The following is a 20,617-nucleotide window of genomic DNA, read 5'->3' as shown; positions in this document are numbered from 1 at the left end:
CTTTACCCAGTCAGTGCTCAACAAATGCTGCAAGAACAAGGTCATTCTAGGGCTATCACCATAAGTCATTCTGTTGACATTCTAAGAGAGTGATTCTAAATTTAGCTTACCATAGTATCTGAAGATAGATGCTGTCAGCATAGTTGAAAACTGGAGCTGCCAAAGAAGCTGCCACCAAGATTAACTGGACTGCTGTATTCACCTAAATAAAAAAAGAAACAGTTCTAAGTCAATGGTGCCAACTGGATCCTATTTCAAGCTTTCGAGACAAAAGCACAGCCCGTCTCACTACAACATGACATACCCTCAGCATGCTTGCTGTTCATCTACACTATCCCTGCCCAATAAGCTTGCATTCACAGGTGAGCACACACAAAAGGGTCAACTTCACTAACTGACCCATCTGTCTGCACAGCTGCCCTTAAGAGTGAGAGTAATGACAACTGTCAGAAAATACCACTACCTTGAATTCTCACAGCAACTCAAAAATGTTACAAAATTATCTGCCTTTTTTCCAACTGCCCATTAAAATAGAATATGAAAATAACTAAGCTACCTCTTTATGGGTAAAAGGGTAATGAGTTAGGTGACTTGCCTGCAGTCACAGCAGACAAGAGAACCAAAGCTGGAACCTAGATTTCCTGGGGCCTTATCCGATGCTCCTTTCTTGCCTACCTGTCAAACCTTGTGAGGTTAGAAAATTAAAAGGCACTCATCTCAGGACAGATGCAGTGGTTCATGCCTGCAATCCCAACACTTTGGGAGGCTGAGGCAGAAGGACTACTTGAGCCCAGGAGTTTGAAACCGCTAGTTAAAAACTAGCCAAGCATGGTGGTGTGCACCTGTACTCTCAGCTACTTGGGGGGCTGAGGTGGTAGGATATTTTGAGCCTGGGAAGTCAAGGCTGCAGTGAGCTATGATTGCGCCACTGCACTCAAGTCTGGGCAGACAGCGCAAGACCCCGTTTCAAAGAAAAAGCAGTCATCTCCATAAAAGAACCTCTCTCAAGGAGGAAATGAGTAGGCTTCCCTACACTAAAAGACAGCACTGGGGAGAAAAGAAAACAGAACAAGAAATACACTGGAGACTCCCTCTATCATCATGAGAAGCATTCCATGGAAGAGTCTGTAAAGTATGAAAAAGCGAGTGAAGCAGACGAGCGCCTCTGTTCTATCACCCGTTCTGCAGCCAAATGAGAAGGATTCTACTTCATTTAAAAAATAAATAATAGCCAGGCGCAGTGGCTCACGCCTGTAATCCCAGCACTTTGGGAGGCCGAGATGGGTGGATCACCTGAGGTCAGGAGTTTGAGACCGGTCTGACCAACATGGCGAAACCCCGTCTCTACTAAAAAATACAAAAAAAATTAGCTGGGCGTGGTGGCGCATGCCTGTAATCTCAGCTACTTGGGAGACTGAGGCAGGAGAATCGCTTGAACCCGGGAGGAGGAGGTTGCAGTGAGCCAAGATCGCGTCATTGCACTCCAGCCTGGGCAACAAGAGCAAAAATTCATCTATAAAAAATAATAAAATAAAATAAAATAAAATAAAATACAAAATATAAAATAAAATATAAATTTTATCCTAAGGACTTCCTGTAAGGGTTTAAGGTACTTGTCCCTGTACTTCTTTAAGCCACTTTCCATGTAATACTACAAATTGCCATACAACATAAATACAAGTCACTTGAAGCCAAACAAACAAACAAACAAAAAACAAACAAAAAAACCCAAACCCTATGCATGTAGGTAAAAGTCCACCCCAGGGAGTTCTGTATAGAAGCAACCACCCTTCTCTCCCAAAAATGATGGGCATTCTTAACCTGTTAAATCCTTGACATTAAAGATGGGACAAAAGAATGAACTGAGAAAACTTATCAAAGCTACTAGAAAAACAAATATGGCTTGAGAGGTAGACTGGCATATACTTATTGCCCTGAATGCTCAGGAAAACAGAATGGACAACTATGAGTAGCAGTTGTTTATTAGTGAACAAAACTTTTTCCTATTTTCCTATCCCTTTCCACTTAACTATCAATCCTGAAAATGAACGGCCTTTTGGTATTTTCACCACAGGGAAGGAGGGAGTGAAACCACAAGGGACTCTTCATAATGTGCGAAACTGAATTAAGAAGCAGTTACAGCCAAGCTTGGTGGCTCACTCCTGTAATCCCAATAATTTGAGAGCCCAAGGCAGGAGGATTGCTTGAAGCCAGGAGTTCCATACCAGCCTGGGCAACAAAGCAAGACCTTGTCTCAAAAAAAAAAAAAAAAAAAAAAAAAAAGGAACAATTACATTTCAATTCCCTTTCCCTAAACAGTGGCCCAATTACCTCATTCAAAGCTTAAACTCTCAGACCACCAACTCAAGGCAAAACATGTATAAGGATGATCCAAAAAACATGGAGGACGAACTAGGTTAAAATTGCCTGCCCAGCGCCACTCTCTAGCCTCTATACTCAATGCATTTAAATTTGTCTCATTTTCAGCTGTTCTTGACTGAGGTTTATATATATGTAAATTTTATATATAATAAAAATTTACAAAGGAATAACTTCAAAGAACATTGCATTCTCTTACCTTGCTGATGAATGTTGGTTTTAACCTAGCAGTGGCATAGCAAGGATTGAAATACTTGGCAAGTGTTCGCTGGCAGAGGACCAAAAAAGATAAAGTAATTAACTTATTGTTTAAAATAGACATTTTTATTTAAAATAGACATTTTGTTATTATACTTAGGTAACAACATAATTTTATAAATCATACATTCAATATATACTGAAAATTGATTTTTAAAAATTTATAGATTTTTCAATTGCTGTAAAATTCGAAACAATACCTATCATAAAGTTTGCTTTATAAAATTTTACTAAACTCAAAATTCCCTTATTCACTATTTTCTTTTTTAAATTAAAAAATAAAATGAACAAAATACTGCTCTATTTTCAGTAGATTGGGAGCCAAAAGAGGTTAATATGCCATGCGTATATGTTCAAATATTTATAGAGCCTGTGAATAAATATGCAAACAAACTATCCCATGTTCATACAACTGTGATTTTTAAAACCAATTCTAGACTATCTATGGTGGAGGTTAAATTAGACAATATGGCTTGGACCTATATAAAACACCTTTAAAGAATTTGCTTCTAGGGATACGGGCTGGCTGGTCTGGGTTTCACATGCCATCAATTGAAAAGAGGTTGACTTAAAAAAATTTCTTTTTCTTTTTCCTTAAATCATATATAATGCTAAAAGAATACTTTTTGGAAACAAACTCACTGGTGTTGGAAGAGTTCGGTATCTGACATAAAAAACAGCAGCAATCAACATTACATCTCTCGAAATGATCATGTAAGTAAGTGGAACTGAAAATCAAACATAAAATAATTTTAACTGGGATTCTGAAGAGTACTAATATGCATTATGAATACAATAACATGTCATTCAGCCTTACCACAAACTGCTGTTTTCACAAATAGAAATTTTATAATGAACACCTATCGATGGTTTAGGGTCCCCTATAGCAAACTACTAATTTTTATATTCTTCTTTAACCCGCCCTCAAAACATAGTGAAGTACAGACTACGGCTCTGAAGTCTGTATCTGCCTTTCAGTATGCTGATCTTCTCATCTGTTTGTGGTTTTTTTTGCATGTTTTTAAGCTATTAGTCCGCAGTTATCAGCATCAGCTCTACTCAGCGCTATCTCCTCCTTTGCTACTTCTAAGCTCTGTACATTTGAAAAAAGATCACCATACTCAGAATTACACAGAAAGAGATTATAAAGAGGTGGAGAAGGATGTGGGAGGCCTCAAACTCTTCTGAAATCTCAGGAGCTTTGATTGCTTGTTCTGCATTTTAGACTATTCTCTGAAGAGTAAAATTTGCTGTTAATGTGCAACTAGTAGAGAAACAGAAATTTTTTTTTTTGAGACAGAGCCTTGCTTTGTTGCCCAGGCTGGAGTGCAGTGGCACGGTAACGGCTCACTGCAGCCTTGACCTCCTGGGCTCAATGCAATCCCCCCACCTCACCCTCCTAAGTAGCTGGGAACACAGATGCATGCCACCATGCCTAATTTTTGTATTTTTGTAGAGAAGGGATTTCACCACGTTGTCCTGGCTGGTCTAAAACTCCTGAGCTCAAGCGATCTGCCTGCCTCAGCCTCCCAAAATGCTGGGGTTACATGCATGAGCCACTGTGGCCAGCGTGAAATATTTTATACTTATCCAGCCAGTTCCTCCCCAGGGATTGCTGTTTTTCTCCCTGCCCATTCAATGAATGCAACTTGTCAATAGTTTTGTCATCATTCCTCAGATTTTACACCATGGTCCCAGAGCCATAGCCAATAGAAGGATATTTTAAAATAAATACCCAAGGAACCCCTATTTCCTTACTGAATGGGAATGAGATGGCAGAGAACTTGCTTTACTTTATATTCTTCTGCACCACAGGAAGTTTTTTTAACTGTGAACGTATCTTTTATAAGAAAAAAAAATTATTATTTAATTTAATAATTAAATAGTGGGGAAAAAAAAAACCTGAGTTCAAACACTCGGTTCAAACACTATTCAAACTATTTCAAACAAATAAAGATAAAAATAAAAAGGATCATGAACATCCCTTCCAAAATACTTTCAAACAAATCTTTTATGAATTATTGGAGGCTATACTTATGGTCCTCTCCAGTTTTGACATTCAATTGGCTCTGCAATTTGAAGAAAATCTCTAATTACAGATTTAAAATTTAAATCTCTGCTGGTTATAGCTATGATGTACATGTTGATCCTTGGCCTAGTCCTTGATGGATAATACTATTCCAAAGAAAAAATGCTTATCCACTCAAGTCACGGCATTTGGAGCAAACAAGATATGGCTATATGAGCCAAGCATGAAAACAGTAAGTCATAATTTTTAGGGACATTTTTGTACCGGTAAAACAAACTTTTTCTGTAGCAATCATTAGCTGGCAAAATCTAACAACAATCACACTTTTAAAATGCAGCAAACCTGCGCGGTGGCTCATGCCTGTAATCCCAGCAACTTGGGAGGCCAAGGCAGGCAGATCACCTGATGTGAGGAGTTCGAGACCAGCCTGACCAACATGGAGAAACCCCATCTCTACTAAAAATACAAAATTAGCCAGGTGTGGTGGCATGCCTGTAATCCCAGCTACTCGGGAGGCTGAGGCAAGAGAATCGCTTGAACCCAGGAGGTGGAGGCTGCAGCAAGCCAAGATCGTGCCATTGCACTCCAGCATGGGCAACAAGAGCTAAACTCTGTCTTTAAAAAAAAAAAGGCAGGAAATCCATGCAAATTAAAATCTATGTATAGTATGCATGGAAGAACATGCAAGACTCCATTTAACCAGGAATGTAGGCTTATGAAATTCAGACTATGTTTGGGGCAGTGCATTAGGTTCCAACCCAACAGTGTGACCTAACAATTAGCATCTCTGGACTCAGTTTACCATCTGTAACCATCTGGTAGGGGAAAGAGCTATTTAAAAAAAAAAAAAAATCAAGGGTTCCCCAAACTGACTGTCCATCCAAAAGTCACCTTGAGAGAGCTCAGTAAAAGCCTAGATGAAAGTTCTCCTCTGGGTGACTCCTATGCACAGCAAGGCTAGAACATTTCTGCACCAGGTGGTCTCAAAGGCCTCAGCCAACTGAAGGATATGGGCTCCTACTGTGGTTAAAAAATGTTATCACATTTCCTGGCTTTCTCTCTTGGCCTCCTCTTCTCTTCTAGAGTTAAAACAGCTTTCATTTTTCCTACTAGAGTAAGAAAGTGACGGGTAGGACAGTGTAAAATGTGTCAAGGATTTCTCCAGGTTTTCCTCCCTACTTGCTAACTCTGAAACATGGGTAATATTTGCAACGATATTTCCAGTGTCTGTAAGTAAAATTTTATTAGAACACATTCATACTCATTAATTTAAATATTTTCTGTGGCTGCTTTCAGACTACAACAGCAGAGCTGAGTAGCTGTAATAAGAGATCACATAGCCCACAAAGCCAGACATCATGGACAAGTTTTATTAGCATTAAAGGGAAATAGTTCATAAAATTGTTTACATATTAAAAATGGTTAACATCAACACTATAGGTTTTTACGCTGAAAATGGTAAACTTAACAGAATATTCTAGAAATTGACTTAAACCAGAAATAAGAATTTACCATATGGTAAACCAGAAACAATATAATAATACAAAAATGTGGCAGAACAAATACACACAGACCTAAGTTCAGTGGACATAAATCTAAGTAGAAATTAACTTGGATTTGCCTTCCACTCTCTAATCAACATATAAGCCAAAGAATTTGTTTTCATCCTTCTCCCCCTCCCATAAAAAGACCAAAAAGAATATCAGAATGATTTATTATTCTAGCGAAGGAAGAAAGCAAAAAAATTTCTTGATCTCCAATCCTGCAGAAGATATTTCTTACTCTTAGAGAAACAAAGCTATTAAAATGAAGGTAGATGTGACTTTTAAAAAATGCAGCATAAAAGTAGGCACATGCAAGACTGCATATATGCATCATTCTACTTTCCAAAACTCTCCTAAAATGACAGTAAAGAAATGAAAGGATATAAAAACACAAACAGAATAAGTAGAGAAGACAGATTTCAAAGTTTTAACCAGGCTTATCAGTAATAACGTGGGAAGAGCCGAAACCTAAGTCCTTTAGAAAGGAATTCCCACAAGAAGCAACTCCACAAGAGAAACTCAGGAAGTCCATATAAAGAGCAGTTAGATCCCCACCCCAAGCCTTCCCTAACACCTTACTGCTAGGGCTGTGGCTCCCTGTGGCTAAGAGTGATTTTTTACATTTTTTAATGATTGGGGGGAAAGAAAGTCAGAAGACCAGTATTTCAAGACACATGAAAATGCTATGAAATTCAATTTCCACATAAGGCGGGGTGGCTCACACCTGTAATCCCAGCACTTTGGGAGGCTGAGGCAGGCAGATCACTTGAGGCCAAGAGTTCGAGACCAGCCTGGCCAACATGGCAAAACCCCATCTTTACTAAAAATACAAAAATTAGCTGGGTGTGGCGGTGCATGCCTGTGATCCCAGCTACTCAGGAGGCTGAAGCACGAGAATCACTTATTGAAAGTTATTGGGAGGCAGAGGTTGCAGTGAGCCAAGACTGCGCCACTGCATTCCAGCCTAGGTGACAGTATGAGACCCTGTCTAAAAAACAAACAAAAAACAAAAACAAACAAACAAACAAAAACAGGCATGGTGGCCCACGCCTGTAATCCCAGCACTTTGGGAGGCCGAGGCAGGTGGATCACCTGAGGTCAGGAGTTCGAGACCAGCCTGGTCAACACGGTAAAACCCTGTCTCTACTAAAAATACAAAAAATTAGCCAGGCATGGTGGTGGGTGGCTGTAATCTCAGCTACTCGGGAGGCTGAAGCAGGAGAATCACTGAACCCGGGAGGCGGGGGTTGCAGTGAGCCGAGATAGCGCCATTGCACACCAGCCTAGGCAACAGAGCGAAACTCCGTCTCAAAAAAAAAAAAAAAAAAATCCAATTTCCAGTGTCTGTAAGTAAAATTTTATTGGAATACATTCACATTCACTCACCTATATATTTTCTATGGCTGCTTTCACACTACAATAGCAAAGCTGAGTGGTTGTGACAGAGATCACATTACCCACAAAGCAGGAAATAGTCACTATCTGGCCCTTTGCAGGAAAAGTTACCAACCCCCACTCCGCATGTTACTCTCTGAACCAAGGGGCACTGGAGTGGAGCAGGGATCAAGCGAAGGTCTACATACCGAACACTGAGATCCCAGCCTCCTCCCACAGCTTAGCTCCCAAAACCCTGGTGGGAAGGCATTTATACTTCCCAAGCAGCAGATGGAGAGCTAGGATCTACAGAATAGGCTTAAAGATACTAAGAATTCAGGCCCTGCACCCCAGTGCCTACGGAGCTCCCAATGAACTTTTCACGCCTCATTCAAATATAAGTTAGCAGCCAAGGATCACCATACATTTCAATAAAGTCTCCATCACAAAAGAGAGGCCGAAACAAACAAAAAATAGAATCTGAAGGAAACAGACTCAATATAGAGGTTTTTAAATAAATAAATAAATAAATACAAGCATACCTCAGAGATATTGAAGGTTCTGTTCCAGACCACCGCAACAAAGCTAATACTGAAGTAAAGTGAGTTGCACAAATTTTTCAGTTTCCCAGTGCATATGAAAGTTATGTCTACACTATAATCCATTTTGTGTACGGTAGTAGCACTGTCTAAATATATATATATATATATACACACAAACACACAAACCACATGCTAACAATCATCTGAGCCTTTAATGAGTCATAATCTTTTTGCTAGTAGAGGATCTTACCTCAATGTTGACAGCTGCTGACTGATCAGAGTGGTGGTTGCTGAAGGCCGAGGTGGCTGTGGCAATTTCTTAAAATAAGACAGCAATCAAGTTTGCCACATTAATTGACTCTGCCTTTCACAAAAGATTTCTCTGTACCATGCAATGCTATTTGATAGCATTTTACCCACAGAAGATGGAAGTTAATTCTCTCAAGCCCTGCAGCGGCCTTATCCATTAAGTCTGTGTAATATTTTAAATCCTCTGTTGTCATTTCAATAGTGTTCACAACATCTTCACCAGGAGTATATTTCATCGCTAGAAACCTCTTTAAAAAGCAACTCAGGTAATTTTTACCAAGAGATTGCAGCAATTCACTCACATCCTCAGGCTCCACTTCTAATTCTAGCTATCTTGCTATTTCTACCACATCTGCAGTGACTTCTTCCACTAGTGTTGAACCCCTCAAATCATCCATGTGGGTTGGAATCAACTTCTTCCAAAAATCCAGTTAATGGTGATATTTTTTACTTTCTCCCATCAATCACCAATATTCTTAATGGCATCTAGAATGGTAAATCCTTTCTAGAAGGTTTTCAATTTACTTTGCCCAGATCCATCAGAGGAATCACTATCTATGTCACCTATAGCCTTGGGGAATGTATTTCTTAAACAGTAAGACTTGAAAGTCAAAATGACAAGGACTGAAGAATGGATGTGTTAGTAGGTATGAAAACAACATTAATTTTTTTGTATAGCTCCATCAGAGCTCTTGGGTGACCAGGTGTGTTGTCAATGAGCAGTAACATTTTCAAAGGAATCTTTTTTTTCTGAGCAGTAGGTCTCAACTGTAGGCTTAAAATATTCAGTACATCATGTTGTAAACAGACGTGCTGTCATTCATGCTTTGCTATTCCATTTCTAGAGCACAGGCAGAGTAGATTTAGCATAATGCTTAAGGGCCCTACAATTTTCAGAATGATAAATGAGCACTGGCTTCAACTTAAACTCACTGGCTTCACTGGCCTCTAGCAAGAGAATCAGCCTGTTCTTTCAAGCCCATGCACTGACCTCTCTCTAGCTATGAAAGCTTTAGAGAGTATCTTCTTCCAATAGAAGGGTGTTCTGTCTCCATTGAAAATCTGTTGTTTAGTGTAGCCACCCTCATCATTAGCTAGATTTTCTGGATAACTTGCTGTAGCTTCCCCACTAGTGCCTGCTGCTTCACCTTGCACTTGCAATGTTATGGAGATGGCTTTTTTCCTTAAACTGCACAAACCAAGGTTGGCTAGCTTCTAACTTTTCTTCTGCAACTTCTTCACCTCTCTGTGCCTTCACAGAATGGAAGAGACTTAGGGCCTTGATCTATTATCTTGATCTATTGGCTTAAGGACATGTTTTGGCTGACTTGATCTTCTATTCAGACCATTCAGACTTTCTTTCCATAAGCAATAAGGCTGTTTTGCTTACTTAACATTTCTGTGTTCACTGGAGTAACAATTTTAATTTCCTTCAAGAATTTTTCCTATGCATTCACAACTTGGCTAGCTATTTGGCACAACAGGCCTAGCTTTCAGCCTCTCTCAGCTTTCGAAATGCCCTCCTCACTAAGCTTAATAATTTCTAGCTTTTGATTTAAAGTGAGAGACATGTAACTTCTTCCTTTCACATTGCAGGGTTATTAATTGGTCTAATTTCAATATTATTGTGTCTCAGGGAATAGGGAGGCCTGAGGAGAGGCAGAGTGATAGGGGACCCACAGATTGGTGGAGCAGTCAGAACATACACAACATTAATCGATTAAGTTCACTCTTGATTAACAGGATTTTGGAAAAAGTTGATTCTAACCCTCATGGATGACTCTGATGGGTTCACTACATCCCAAAGCAATTAGACAGTAACATCAGAGTTTGCTGATCACAGATCACCATAACAGATTTAATAATGACGAAATCTGGAATATTGGCAGAATTATTATAACGTGACACAGAGACCAGGTGCTGTGGCTCATGCCTGTAATCCCAGCACTTTGAAAGGCTGAGGTGGGAGGATCACTTAAGCCCAGGAGTTCGAGAGCAGCTTGGGCAACATAGGGAAACCCCATCTCTATAAAAAAATTTAAAACTTAGCTGGGTGTGTGGTGGTGTACATCTGTAGTCTCAGCTACTCAAGAAGGGGAGGCAAAAGGATCCCTTGAGGTCAAGGCCGCAGTGAGGCATAATTACACCACTGCATTCCAGCCTGGGTGGCAGAGCGAGACCCTCTCTCAGGGAAAAAAAAAAAAAAAATGTGACAGAGAGGCAAAATGAGCACATATGTTAGAAAAATGGTGCTGACAGACTTATGGACATAGGGTTGCCAAACCTTGAATTTGTAAAAAATGTCACTTTGCAAAGTGCAATAAAGTGAAATGCAATAAAAATGAGGTATGCACATGTATGTATAGATATCCTGAATGACATTCATCCATGATATAAGAACTTTTTTTTTTAATGAAGACAAAGAACATGAGCTCTTGAAAATTCAAAATGAGAGCCAAAAAAACTCAACAGAAGGTGGGGAATGGTAATGTTGGAGGAATCTTTTGGAAGAAAAAAAAAAGACAAAGATTTTTAAAAGAAAATCTGAAAGATAAAAAGAGAATCAATCCATGAAGCTCAGTTATGATGGGGTGACAGTAGCTAAAGCCCAGAGCGCTCGAGGTTGGGCTCTGATAAACCACCTCCTAGCTTGCAGCTAGGATCTGAATGACTATTCCCACAGGGTTGGGAGAAAAGATGGGCCAAAGTAAAACAGGACTCCCAGGATTGTCTCATCACCTGGTGGTCTATGTGGTCCCAGACTGTTAGCATTCCTAGGCACCTGGTAGAACAAAAAAATCTTCTCTGGTGAGTAATGCCTTGTTCGTAAGAATCAAATATTCCTCCAAATTATTTTTCAAAGAATGTATCTAAACAGAAAAAAAATAACAAAGAATTAAAATACCACGAGTAAGAATCAACAGAAACAGTGAACAAATGAAAGAGACTACCAAAAGATGTAAGATTTTTGAATCATCAGAGTCTATAAAACAACTCATGTTCAAGGGGATAAAAGTCAATATTGAAAACTTCAGCATGGAACTAAAAACCATAAAAGATGACTTAGCAAGTCCAAAAAAGAATAAAATAGAAGTTCTACAGTTAGAGAATACAATAGAAGTAAGATTAAATAGATTTGGTACAGCTACAGAGACAGGTAATGAAATGAAAAATTGTAAACCCATTAGTACAGCCAGAATGGAGCTCAAAAAGATAAAATGAGCTAACAAAGAAAAAACCCACTGAGATGTAATGGATACAGGGAGAACGTCTAACATAGGTATACCGTAGCCCCAAAAGGAAAGAAAGAATACACAACAACAACATTTAAAGAGATTGTGGCTGAGAATTTTCTAGCACTGACTTCAAGATATAGTCCACAGATTGAAAAGTCCAATAAATCCCAAGCAGAATAAAAAAGAAACTTGTAACAGGAAATATTATTGTGAAACTGAGAAAATCAAAAGACAAAGAAAATCTTGAAAATAACCACAAGAAAGCAAAATTGCCTTCAAAAAAAGCAACACGGCTGGGTGCGGTGGCTCTTGCCTGTAATCAGAGTGCTTTGGAAGGCCAAGGTGGGTGGATTGCTTGAGCTCAAAAGTTCAAGACCAGCCTGGGCAACAGGCGAAACTCCATCTCTAAAAACCATATAAAAATGAGATGGGCATGGTGGCACACACCTGTAGTCCCAGCTACTCAGAAGGCTGAGGTAGGAGGACTGCTTGAGCCCAGGAGGCAGAGAATGCAGTGAGCCGAGATCATACCACTGCACTCCAGCCTGGGTGACAGAGCAAGACCCTGTCTTGAAAAAAAAAAAAAAGCAATGGATTAACAGCTGATTTCTTATTATCAACAATGGAAGAAGACGACTGAGCAATACCTTAAACATGCTAAGAAAAACTAATACCAACCCGGAATTCTATACATAACAAAAATATTCTTCAAGAATAAAGGCAAAATAAAAACATTTTCAGAGAAAAAGAATTTACCAGTACACCTACATTAAAAAGAATTCCAAAAGAACATATTTCAGACAAAAGGAAAATGATCTCAGATGGGAGGTCTAAAATACATCAAACAAGACAGACTAGCAAAAAGTAATAAATATGATGATAAATTTAAATGAACATTGTATAAACAATATCTGTGAGTTTAAGAAATATATAAAAGTATGACAACAGTAGCCTAAGCTGAGAGAAATAATTGGAGTTCAAGAATTCTAAGGTGCCTCCCATGCCCAGAATGAGTACAGAATTATTAAGATCATATTTTTATAAAGATAAATGTTTTAATGTGGAGGAAAACTGAATGGAAACCGTGTAAAACTTTCAAACTAGAGCGAAAGAAAATATAATTTAAAAATACTAAAAAGGACAAAACATATGTGCCAAATAAAATACTTCAAGTAAAATAAAAGACTGAATGAAAAATCTATCAATCACAATAAATATTAATGGGTTAAATGCTTCTGTTAAAAGACTATATGGGTTAAGACAAAATGGGTTTTATTTAAAATATGTTATTTACATATATATTTACATAAATATGTTACTTACAAGTGATATCTAAAAAGATGCAGAAATGTAGAAAGTAAAACATTTATCATGCAAACACTACCAAAAGCAAGCCAGCAGAGCTTAACAGTCCACAAAATATATTTTAAGGTAAAAATCGTTACTACAGCCATAGAGGGTCACTTCATAACAAAACATTCACTTCACCAAGAAGACATAACAATTCTAATTCATATTCACTTTAACAACATAACTTCAAGACATACAAAGCAGGCCGGGTGCAGAGGCTCAGACCCATAATCCCAGCACTTTGGGAGGCCGAGGCGGGCAGATCACTTGAGGTCTGGGGTTCAAGACCAGCCTGGCCAACATGGTGAAACCCCGTCTCTACTAAAAATACAAAAATTAGCAGGGCATGGTAGCACGCACCTGTAATTCCGGCTAGTCAGGAAGCTGAGGTAGGAGAATCACTTGGACCCAGGTGGTAGAGGCTGCAGTGAGCCGAGATGGTGCCATTGGACTCTAGCCTGGGAGACAGAGTGAGACTCTGTCTCAAAAAAAAAAAAAAAAAAAAAAAAGATACAAAACAAAATCACAACTACAGAGACAAATACTGGAGAACTAGACACATAGTAGGAAACTCTAACTGCCAAACAAACCAAAAGCAAAAGAACATTCAGTGAAGAAACAGAAGACTTAAAAAGCAGGATTAAAAACTTGATCTAATAGACCTATGAAGAACATCATACCCAAGAACTGTAGAATATACATTCATTTCAATTCATTTCAAGTATTCATGGAATATTTATAAAATCTGACAGTAGTGGGCTGAAAGGCTGAAATCACAGAGCATGTTCTCTGAACACAAGGTTATTATGACTGAAATTGTAACAAAAAGATAACTAAAAAAATCCCCACAAAAATGGCAACAAATTAAGATATATTTATTTTTAACCTAACAGGTCAATGAAAGAATAATAATGGAAATAGGAAAATATTGTATACTGGACAATGACACACTAAAACCAACATAGGAGATGCAATAAAAGTGATAATAGAGGAACATATAGTCTTATATGCAATCTTTAGAAAAAAAAAGCTGAAAAACAAGTTAGGTATCCACCTATAGCTGCACTGCTCAAAACACACTAGACTATGAAGGCGTATAGGAAAAAATTCTCATTAATTTATTGATTACATGTTAAAATGACAATATTTTTGATATAGTGGATTACATAAAATATATCAATTTTCACGTTTCCTTTTTTAAAAAAAGCTACTAAAAATTTTTAATTACATAAGAATCTTCATTTTATTTCTAGACAGAACTGATCTAAAGAATTTAGAGCCAGGCATGGTGGCTCACACCTCTAATCCCAGCACTTTGAGAGGCAGAGGCACCTAAGGTCAGGATCACTTCAGGATCACCTGAGGTCAGGAGTTCAAGGCCAGCCTGGCCAACATGGTGAAACCCCGTCTCTACTAAAAATACAAAAAAACTAGCCGAGTATGGTGGCACACACCTGTAATCCTAGCTACTCAGGAGGCTGAGGCAGAAGAATCACATGAACCCAGGAGGCAGAGGTTGCAGTGAGCTGAGATCATACCACTGCACTCAAAAAAAAAAAAAAAAAAGAATTTAGAAAAAGAATAGCAAAGAAAACCTGAAGAAGAAAAAAATAAAACAACAAGACTTAATGAAGTAGTAAACAACAGATCAGAAAGGCTTGACAAAACCCAAAGCTGATTCTTTGAAAAGATTCATAAAACTGACAAACCTCTGGCAAAAAAGATGAAAAAAAAAAAAAAGGGACAAAAAATAATCAATAGGAAAAGGAGGACATTACTACATATCCCACAGACATCAAAAGGTTAATGAGAGCTATTCTGGGCACACTGCCTATGGGGTAGCCCTGCTCCACAAGCAGTAGTAAGTAAATACATAAATAAAGTTAATGAGGATACCATAAACACCGTATGATACATTTTTTATAATGTAGATCAAATGGACAAATTCCTAGAAAAACATCACAACTTAAAAACTGGTCAAAAGATGTAATATGGAGTGAGTTGGTTGAAGGTTAAAAAAAAAGATGTACTTTAAATCTGAATCATCCCGTAACAATTAAAGAAAATGAATTACCTATTTTAAAACTCTGCCCTAAAGAAAACTCCAGGCCTCAACGGCTTTAACAAATTCTACCAAACATTTAAGTAGAAATATTCATAATCAAACATCTTCCAAGAATGGAAGAAAAAAAGAAAGTCCCCAATTCATTTTATGAGGCTAGTTATAAATTTGATATGAAAACCTAACAAGAATATATGAAGAATTCCAAGCCAATCTCATGAATTAAAATTTGAAATCTTCCACAAAATATTAGCAAGCCAAATCCAGCAATCTCTTCACAATATATCATGGCAATGTTGGATTTATACCAGGAATTACAGCTTGTTTTAACATTAGAACTAATATTGCATTAATATGTGTAATTCACCACACATGAACAGCTAAAGGGAAAAATGATATGACCATAGTAATACACAAAAGGAGTTTGATAAAATTTAATATCCAGGCCAGGGGTGGTGGCTTATGCCTATAATCCCAGAACTTTCGGAGGCCAAGAGTTCAAGATCAGCATGAGCAACATAGCAAAACCGCATCTCTACAAAAAACGCAAAAAAATTCAGTACTCAATTGTGAGAAAAACTCTTAAACTCCCAACAGAAGTGAACTTCTTAACTTGGAAAAGGATACTTACAAAAACCAACAGCAAACATCATCTTTAATAGTGAAACGCTAAAGGCTTTTCTATGAGATTGGGAATAAGACATTGACACCACTCCTTGCCAACACCGTACTACTCAGTGCAGTAAGGCAACTAAAAGAAACAAAAGGTAAAAGGACTGGAAAAGAAGAAATACGTTGTCATTAATTACATACAAGACATAAATGAGCATGTAAAACATCCAAGCAAATTTATATGTATATTGTTAGAATACGAGTTAGCAAGTTTCACTAGACACAACAATCAACATTAGAAACAGTACTGATTTTTTCATATCAACATGGAGTTATAAGAAAATAAAATTTTTTCTTTTTTTTTGAGGACAGAGTCTCACTCCATCACTCGGACTGGAGTGCAGCGGTATAATCTCGGCTCATTGCAACCTCTGCCTCCCAGGTTCAAGACATTCTCGTGCCTCAGCCTCCTGAGTAGCTGGGATTACAGGCACGTGCCACCACACATGGCTAATTTTTCTATTTTTAGTAGACAGGGTTTCGCCATGTTGGCCAGGCTACTCTTGAACTCCTAATCTCAAGTGATCCGACCACCTCAGCCCCGCAAAGTGCTGCGATTACAGGGGTAAGCCATTGTGCCCAGCCAGAAAATGAATTTAAAAGCTACCATTTATAAAAGCACCAAGAACTATCATGTACTTAGGAATAAGTCTAACAAAAGTGTTTATTATCTTTCTGGAGAGAACCAAAAAAACTTTGAGAGATATTAAAGCAGACCTCAATAGAGTAGATACTGGACTGGAAGACTTAACATTGTAAAGATGCAAATTCCTCCAAACAGATCATAAGTTCATTGCAATCCCAATCAAATTCCGAACAGATTTTTCTCTGGAAAATTGCTGATTCTTGGAAAAGCTGATTCTAAAATTTGTAACAAATGGAAACAAATGGAAAGGGCTAAGAATGTCCAAGGTGGAAGGACTCACTCTACCGGATATCAAGACTTTTAGCAAAGCAATAAGAAGAATGCCACTGATGCGAAGACAGACGAATCAATGCGGAAGAAAACAACTTAGAAATTACCTTGCACTGAGTCTGAAAAATACAAATTTTTCTAAAAAAAGTGCTAGGATAACTGGGTAGCCATATAAACATTAGAAAATGAATTAAGAGAGATAACTTTTTAAAGAAAACATCAATTAGGAATCACATTTTCTTAAAATCCTAAAAGCTTTCCAATACAAAACACAATCCCACGTAAAGGAAAAGGTATCCAAATGATAAGAGACTGCTCCGTAGCAAGTTGGAATCTCCAACTCTATGGAAGAGGGTCTTCACAATTCTGAATTAAAATCATCTGCAATTTAAAAATTATGCCTCCAGCCTGGGCAACGTGGTAAAACCCTATCTCTACAAAAAGTACAAATATTAGCCAGGCGTGGTGGTGCATGTGGTGGTAGGTTCTTGGGAGGCTGAGGTCAGAGGACTGCTTGAACTGGGAGGTTAAGGCTGCAATGAGCTGAGATTGTACCACTGCACTCCAGCCTGGGTCACAGAGTGAGACCCTGTCTCGAAAAAGAAAAAAAAAAGAAAAAAGATAAAAGATAAAAAAAAAGTGATGCCTACTTCAACTGTCAATCATGTATGGAAGACAAAATAGAGACACTGAGATGTCTAAGACCTCTAAAAATCTGGCTGCCACACTCCATCCTTCTACAGAAAACAATTGGAGAAAAGGAGTAACTTAAAGCAAAGGAAGACATGGGAGCCTGGAAAAACAGACTCAATACAGAAGAAAGAAAATGGAAACTCTAAGATTGCCAGTGAAGGGAAGTCTCAGCTTGGAAAGCAACCTACACCAATCATATAAGTAAAACTCACAGCAACATTACCCATAATTCCAAAAAACCTGGAAACAATTTCTATGTTGAACAGCAAAATCACTGGCCAACCTTTGTAAAATACTACATCAAAATACAATGTAACTTTGAAAGGGAGGGCCCAAGCAAGGTGATTCAAGCCTGTAATCCCATCACTTTGGGAGGCCGAGGTGGGAGGATTGCTTGAGCCCAGAAGTTCGAGACCAGCCTAGGCAAGAAAACTCACACACACACCCCCATTCCCCAATCACATACACACCTCAATTCTAACTTTCAAAGTAGCACATAAAAGTAAACATTAGTTCAATTTATTTTTTATTTTGGTACGGAACTTAGAAGACTAAAAATAAGAAAGAAAAATAATTTCCAGTTGGAGGAGACTAGACTGAAACGCCACTATACTTCTATCTACGAAGTGTCAATGATAACATGATACCGAGGGACCATGTGGCAGCTTCTTTGTTCTCAGATACAATTTCTTTCTTTCTTCCTTTTTTTTCCCTTTTCCTAAACCTCAAAAATGCAAACTCTTAGACTGACAGTGAAGGGAAGTCCCAGTGTGATCAGATATGATTCCTAGCTCTTGGGAAAAAAACAGTTTAACTTGGTCTGAGGGAAAAAAACTGAGAAATACAACTGAAGAAGAAAATGAACAATCAGAAAAGGACACGCAAAATACAAAGCAAAAAAATCATGAAATCTTATCAGAAAAAGTATTCATATAATGTACAAACTATATGTATGATATAAAAATTGCATAATAGGGTCTACATAATGTGAAATTTTATAGACATCTTCAGGATTTCAGACTTCTCACTTATGATTAAACGATATAAATAAAGATAATAAACGTAGGAAAACTAAATTGCTTTTGAAAAGCTAGGCACTAAAAATACATAATGTATCACCAAAAAATTTCAGAGTAATATGAATTGGCACTGTGAAATATTTATTCAATTTTAATTTTAAACAATCTTACTAGGAAAGCAACTGATTTTACTAGTAAAACAAGGACATAAATTCTAAAATCCACAAGTAGTTTGACAAATAAAAGTTCAACAGTTTAAAATTAGGGAAACAGTTTAAAGTTGAAAACTATATTTTTGGAACAAAAATTATTTGTCTCTCAAGAGAAATCCTAAGCTGACTAATGTCATTCTTCCCTGTGCTATTCAAAAGTACGCATGACGCGTTCTTACCTGGAATAAGATCTGCATAGGTCAAGCTAACATATAAGATACTGATAAGTATTTTATCAGCAAGTGGATCAAGAGCACTTCCCAAAGCTGATTTTTGATTGGCCCAGTTTCGAGCAATAAATCCATCCAACTGAAAATAGAAGTTTTTTTTTATATATATAAATGTCATAACAGGAACAGAGTAGATATTCTGAAGCTTAAGATATACCAGAATAACAATTATACTCTCATAAAATGTTAACAAAATGTCTTCTGTTTCTTACCCCCAAACATTCTCATTATTTCGCTGGTATACATTTCGCTTTTAAATTAGCAACTGGTCTTAAAATAAATGCACATTTATTTTCTTTCCCCCTCAAGTCCTTCTGGTTATTTCTCGGTATTTTCACAAGGCCCCTTTCTGGGATGAACCCAAACACACATTTAGAGATATGGTTAGTGATGTATTTAGAACTATAAAGAACCCAAAGAAAACTCAAAGAAAGCATGCCTGGACTAGGATAATATAATCCAACTCTGTTAAAACTTACTGTTTTTCTGTTTTTCAACTCATTTTGCTCAATACCACTGTTTATTCCATATTCTGACTGTATCTGCATTACCTACATTTGAGCAGAAAACTCAATCCTCTCTACCTGGCCTAGTTAAAATTCTGATACTTAAATTATTTATTTTTATATTATCGTGATTAAAAATAAACTATATTTAAAGCATAAGTCACATCCAGTTGCTAGTGGGCCAAATGGGGCCTGTAAGCTGGTTCTGTTTGACCTATCAGAGCTTTTAAAAACTGTAATTAGTTATCAATATTTAAGTCTTCAGTTCTTCCCATAAAAACCCAGGTCTCCATCCTAACTTGAGAAGGGAGAGGTCTGGCCACTCTGGGGCCACAAAATGGACTGAAACCAAGTATTGTCTATTTACATTAAACAAGGCAGATATTTTCAGGTTTATCCAAGTCCCTTCCTGGCTTTTACTCATTTAACTTCAAGTTTCAACAAATGTTTGAGTTCTCTAATACTATTTCTAAGGGGAAAAAAGATTAATTTAGACGCAATTAATCATGGTTCATTTTAAAGAACAAGTTGTCCATATCTCAAGTACTCCAATGAGTTAGAGGAGATAGCAGTAGTCCAGGACTGTGGTAAAAAAAAATGTGGTCTTTGTAGCAGAACAGAAGCTGTTCAAGTCCTGGCTCTGCCACTCACTAGCTAGCTGTGTGATCTTGGATAAGTTGTTTGGCCTGACTAAGCCTTGGTTTCCCCATCTGTAAGACAGAGATAAATTACTCACCTCAAAGCAGTGGCTGTCTTCAGCACACAATGTGATTAATACTTGTTCAGCACTCAGCACTTAGTAAATCCTCAAAAGAAGCAGTTACTAGCTATTACTATTGCAACTGAAAAAATCTATTTCCTTCTTAAGCATACGAACATAAAAGTACCTAGCCTGGGGAGCTGGGACCTTGGAAGATCAGGTTTAGTTCAGTTTCTGACCTCAGGGAACTTAACCTTTCACTTTTTCGCCATCATCACCTCTCGTCTTCACTATTCCTCTAACCCACACTAGATTCCAAGGTCATCAACATCATTCCTTTATAAACATCTGTAACTCCCCTTCACTCCACTCTCCTTCAACACTGCTTAAAAACAACTCTCCATGTACTCTGGGCCTGCACCTAAGAGCTGAACAGTGCTTAAGGAAAACACACAAATGGGAAGACTGGTCTCACTTTAAACTGGTGACCACAAATCTCCCATGGGCACCCAATACTGCCTAGCAATCCCACACTTGTTTACCATATTTACCCTCGCTTTTCACACTGTCTCTGCTCTCACCTCAG

At 37.9% G+C, this 20,617-nt stretch overlaps 1 protein-coding gene across 18 annotated transcripts in view; it reads right to left on the bottom strand.

Annotated features, from left to right (window-relative positions):
- CRLS1 (cardiolipin synthase 1) overlaps positions 1–20,617 on the bottom strand; it is a 33,346-nt gene that overhangs the window by 5,289 nt on the left and 7,440 nt on the right. For 8 of the 18 annotated variants that reach the window (XR_008496056.2, XR_008496058.2, XM_054466713.2 and 5 more), the window contains 4 exons: positions 18,775–18,904; positions 3,280–3,365; positions 2,579–2,647; positions 111–202 (listed from right to left, as the gene is read on the bottom strand). Coding sequence is in view for 9 of the 18 variants with exons in the window: in XM_054466713.2 (XP_054322688.1) it covers positions 111–202; positions 2,579–2,647; positions 3,280–3,365; positions 18,775–18,904 (377 nt within the window). In the remaining 9 variants the exon portion in view is untranslated. Of the gene's footprint in view, positions 1–110; positions 203–2,576; positions 2,648–3,279; positions 3,366–11,174; positions 11,306–13,417; positions 13,500–15,714; positions 15,860–18,774; positions 18,905–20,067; positions 20,138–20,617 lie in introns of those variants that run through there. The other 10 variants (XR_010125166.1, XM_063659248.1, XR_010125170.1 and 7 more) reach the window with 8 other exon arrangements.

This window comes from Pongo pygmaeus, chromosome 21 (assembly GCF_028885625.2).
Source record: "Pongo pygmaeus isolate AG05252 chromosome 21, NHGRI_mPonPyg2-v2.0_pri, whole genome shotgun sequence".
Taxonomy (NCBI): domain Eukaryota; kingdom Metazoa; phylum Chordata; class Mammalia; order Primates; family Hominidae; genus Pongo; species Pongo pygmaeus.
Note: the sequence above shows the minus strand (reverse complement) of the source record. Positions and strands in the feature narration are given on the sequence as shown.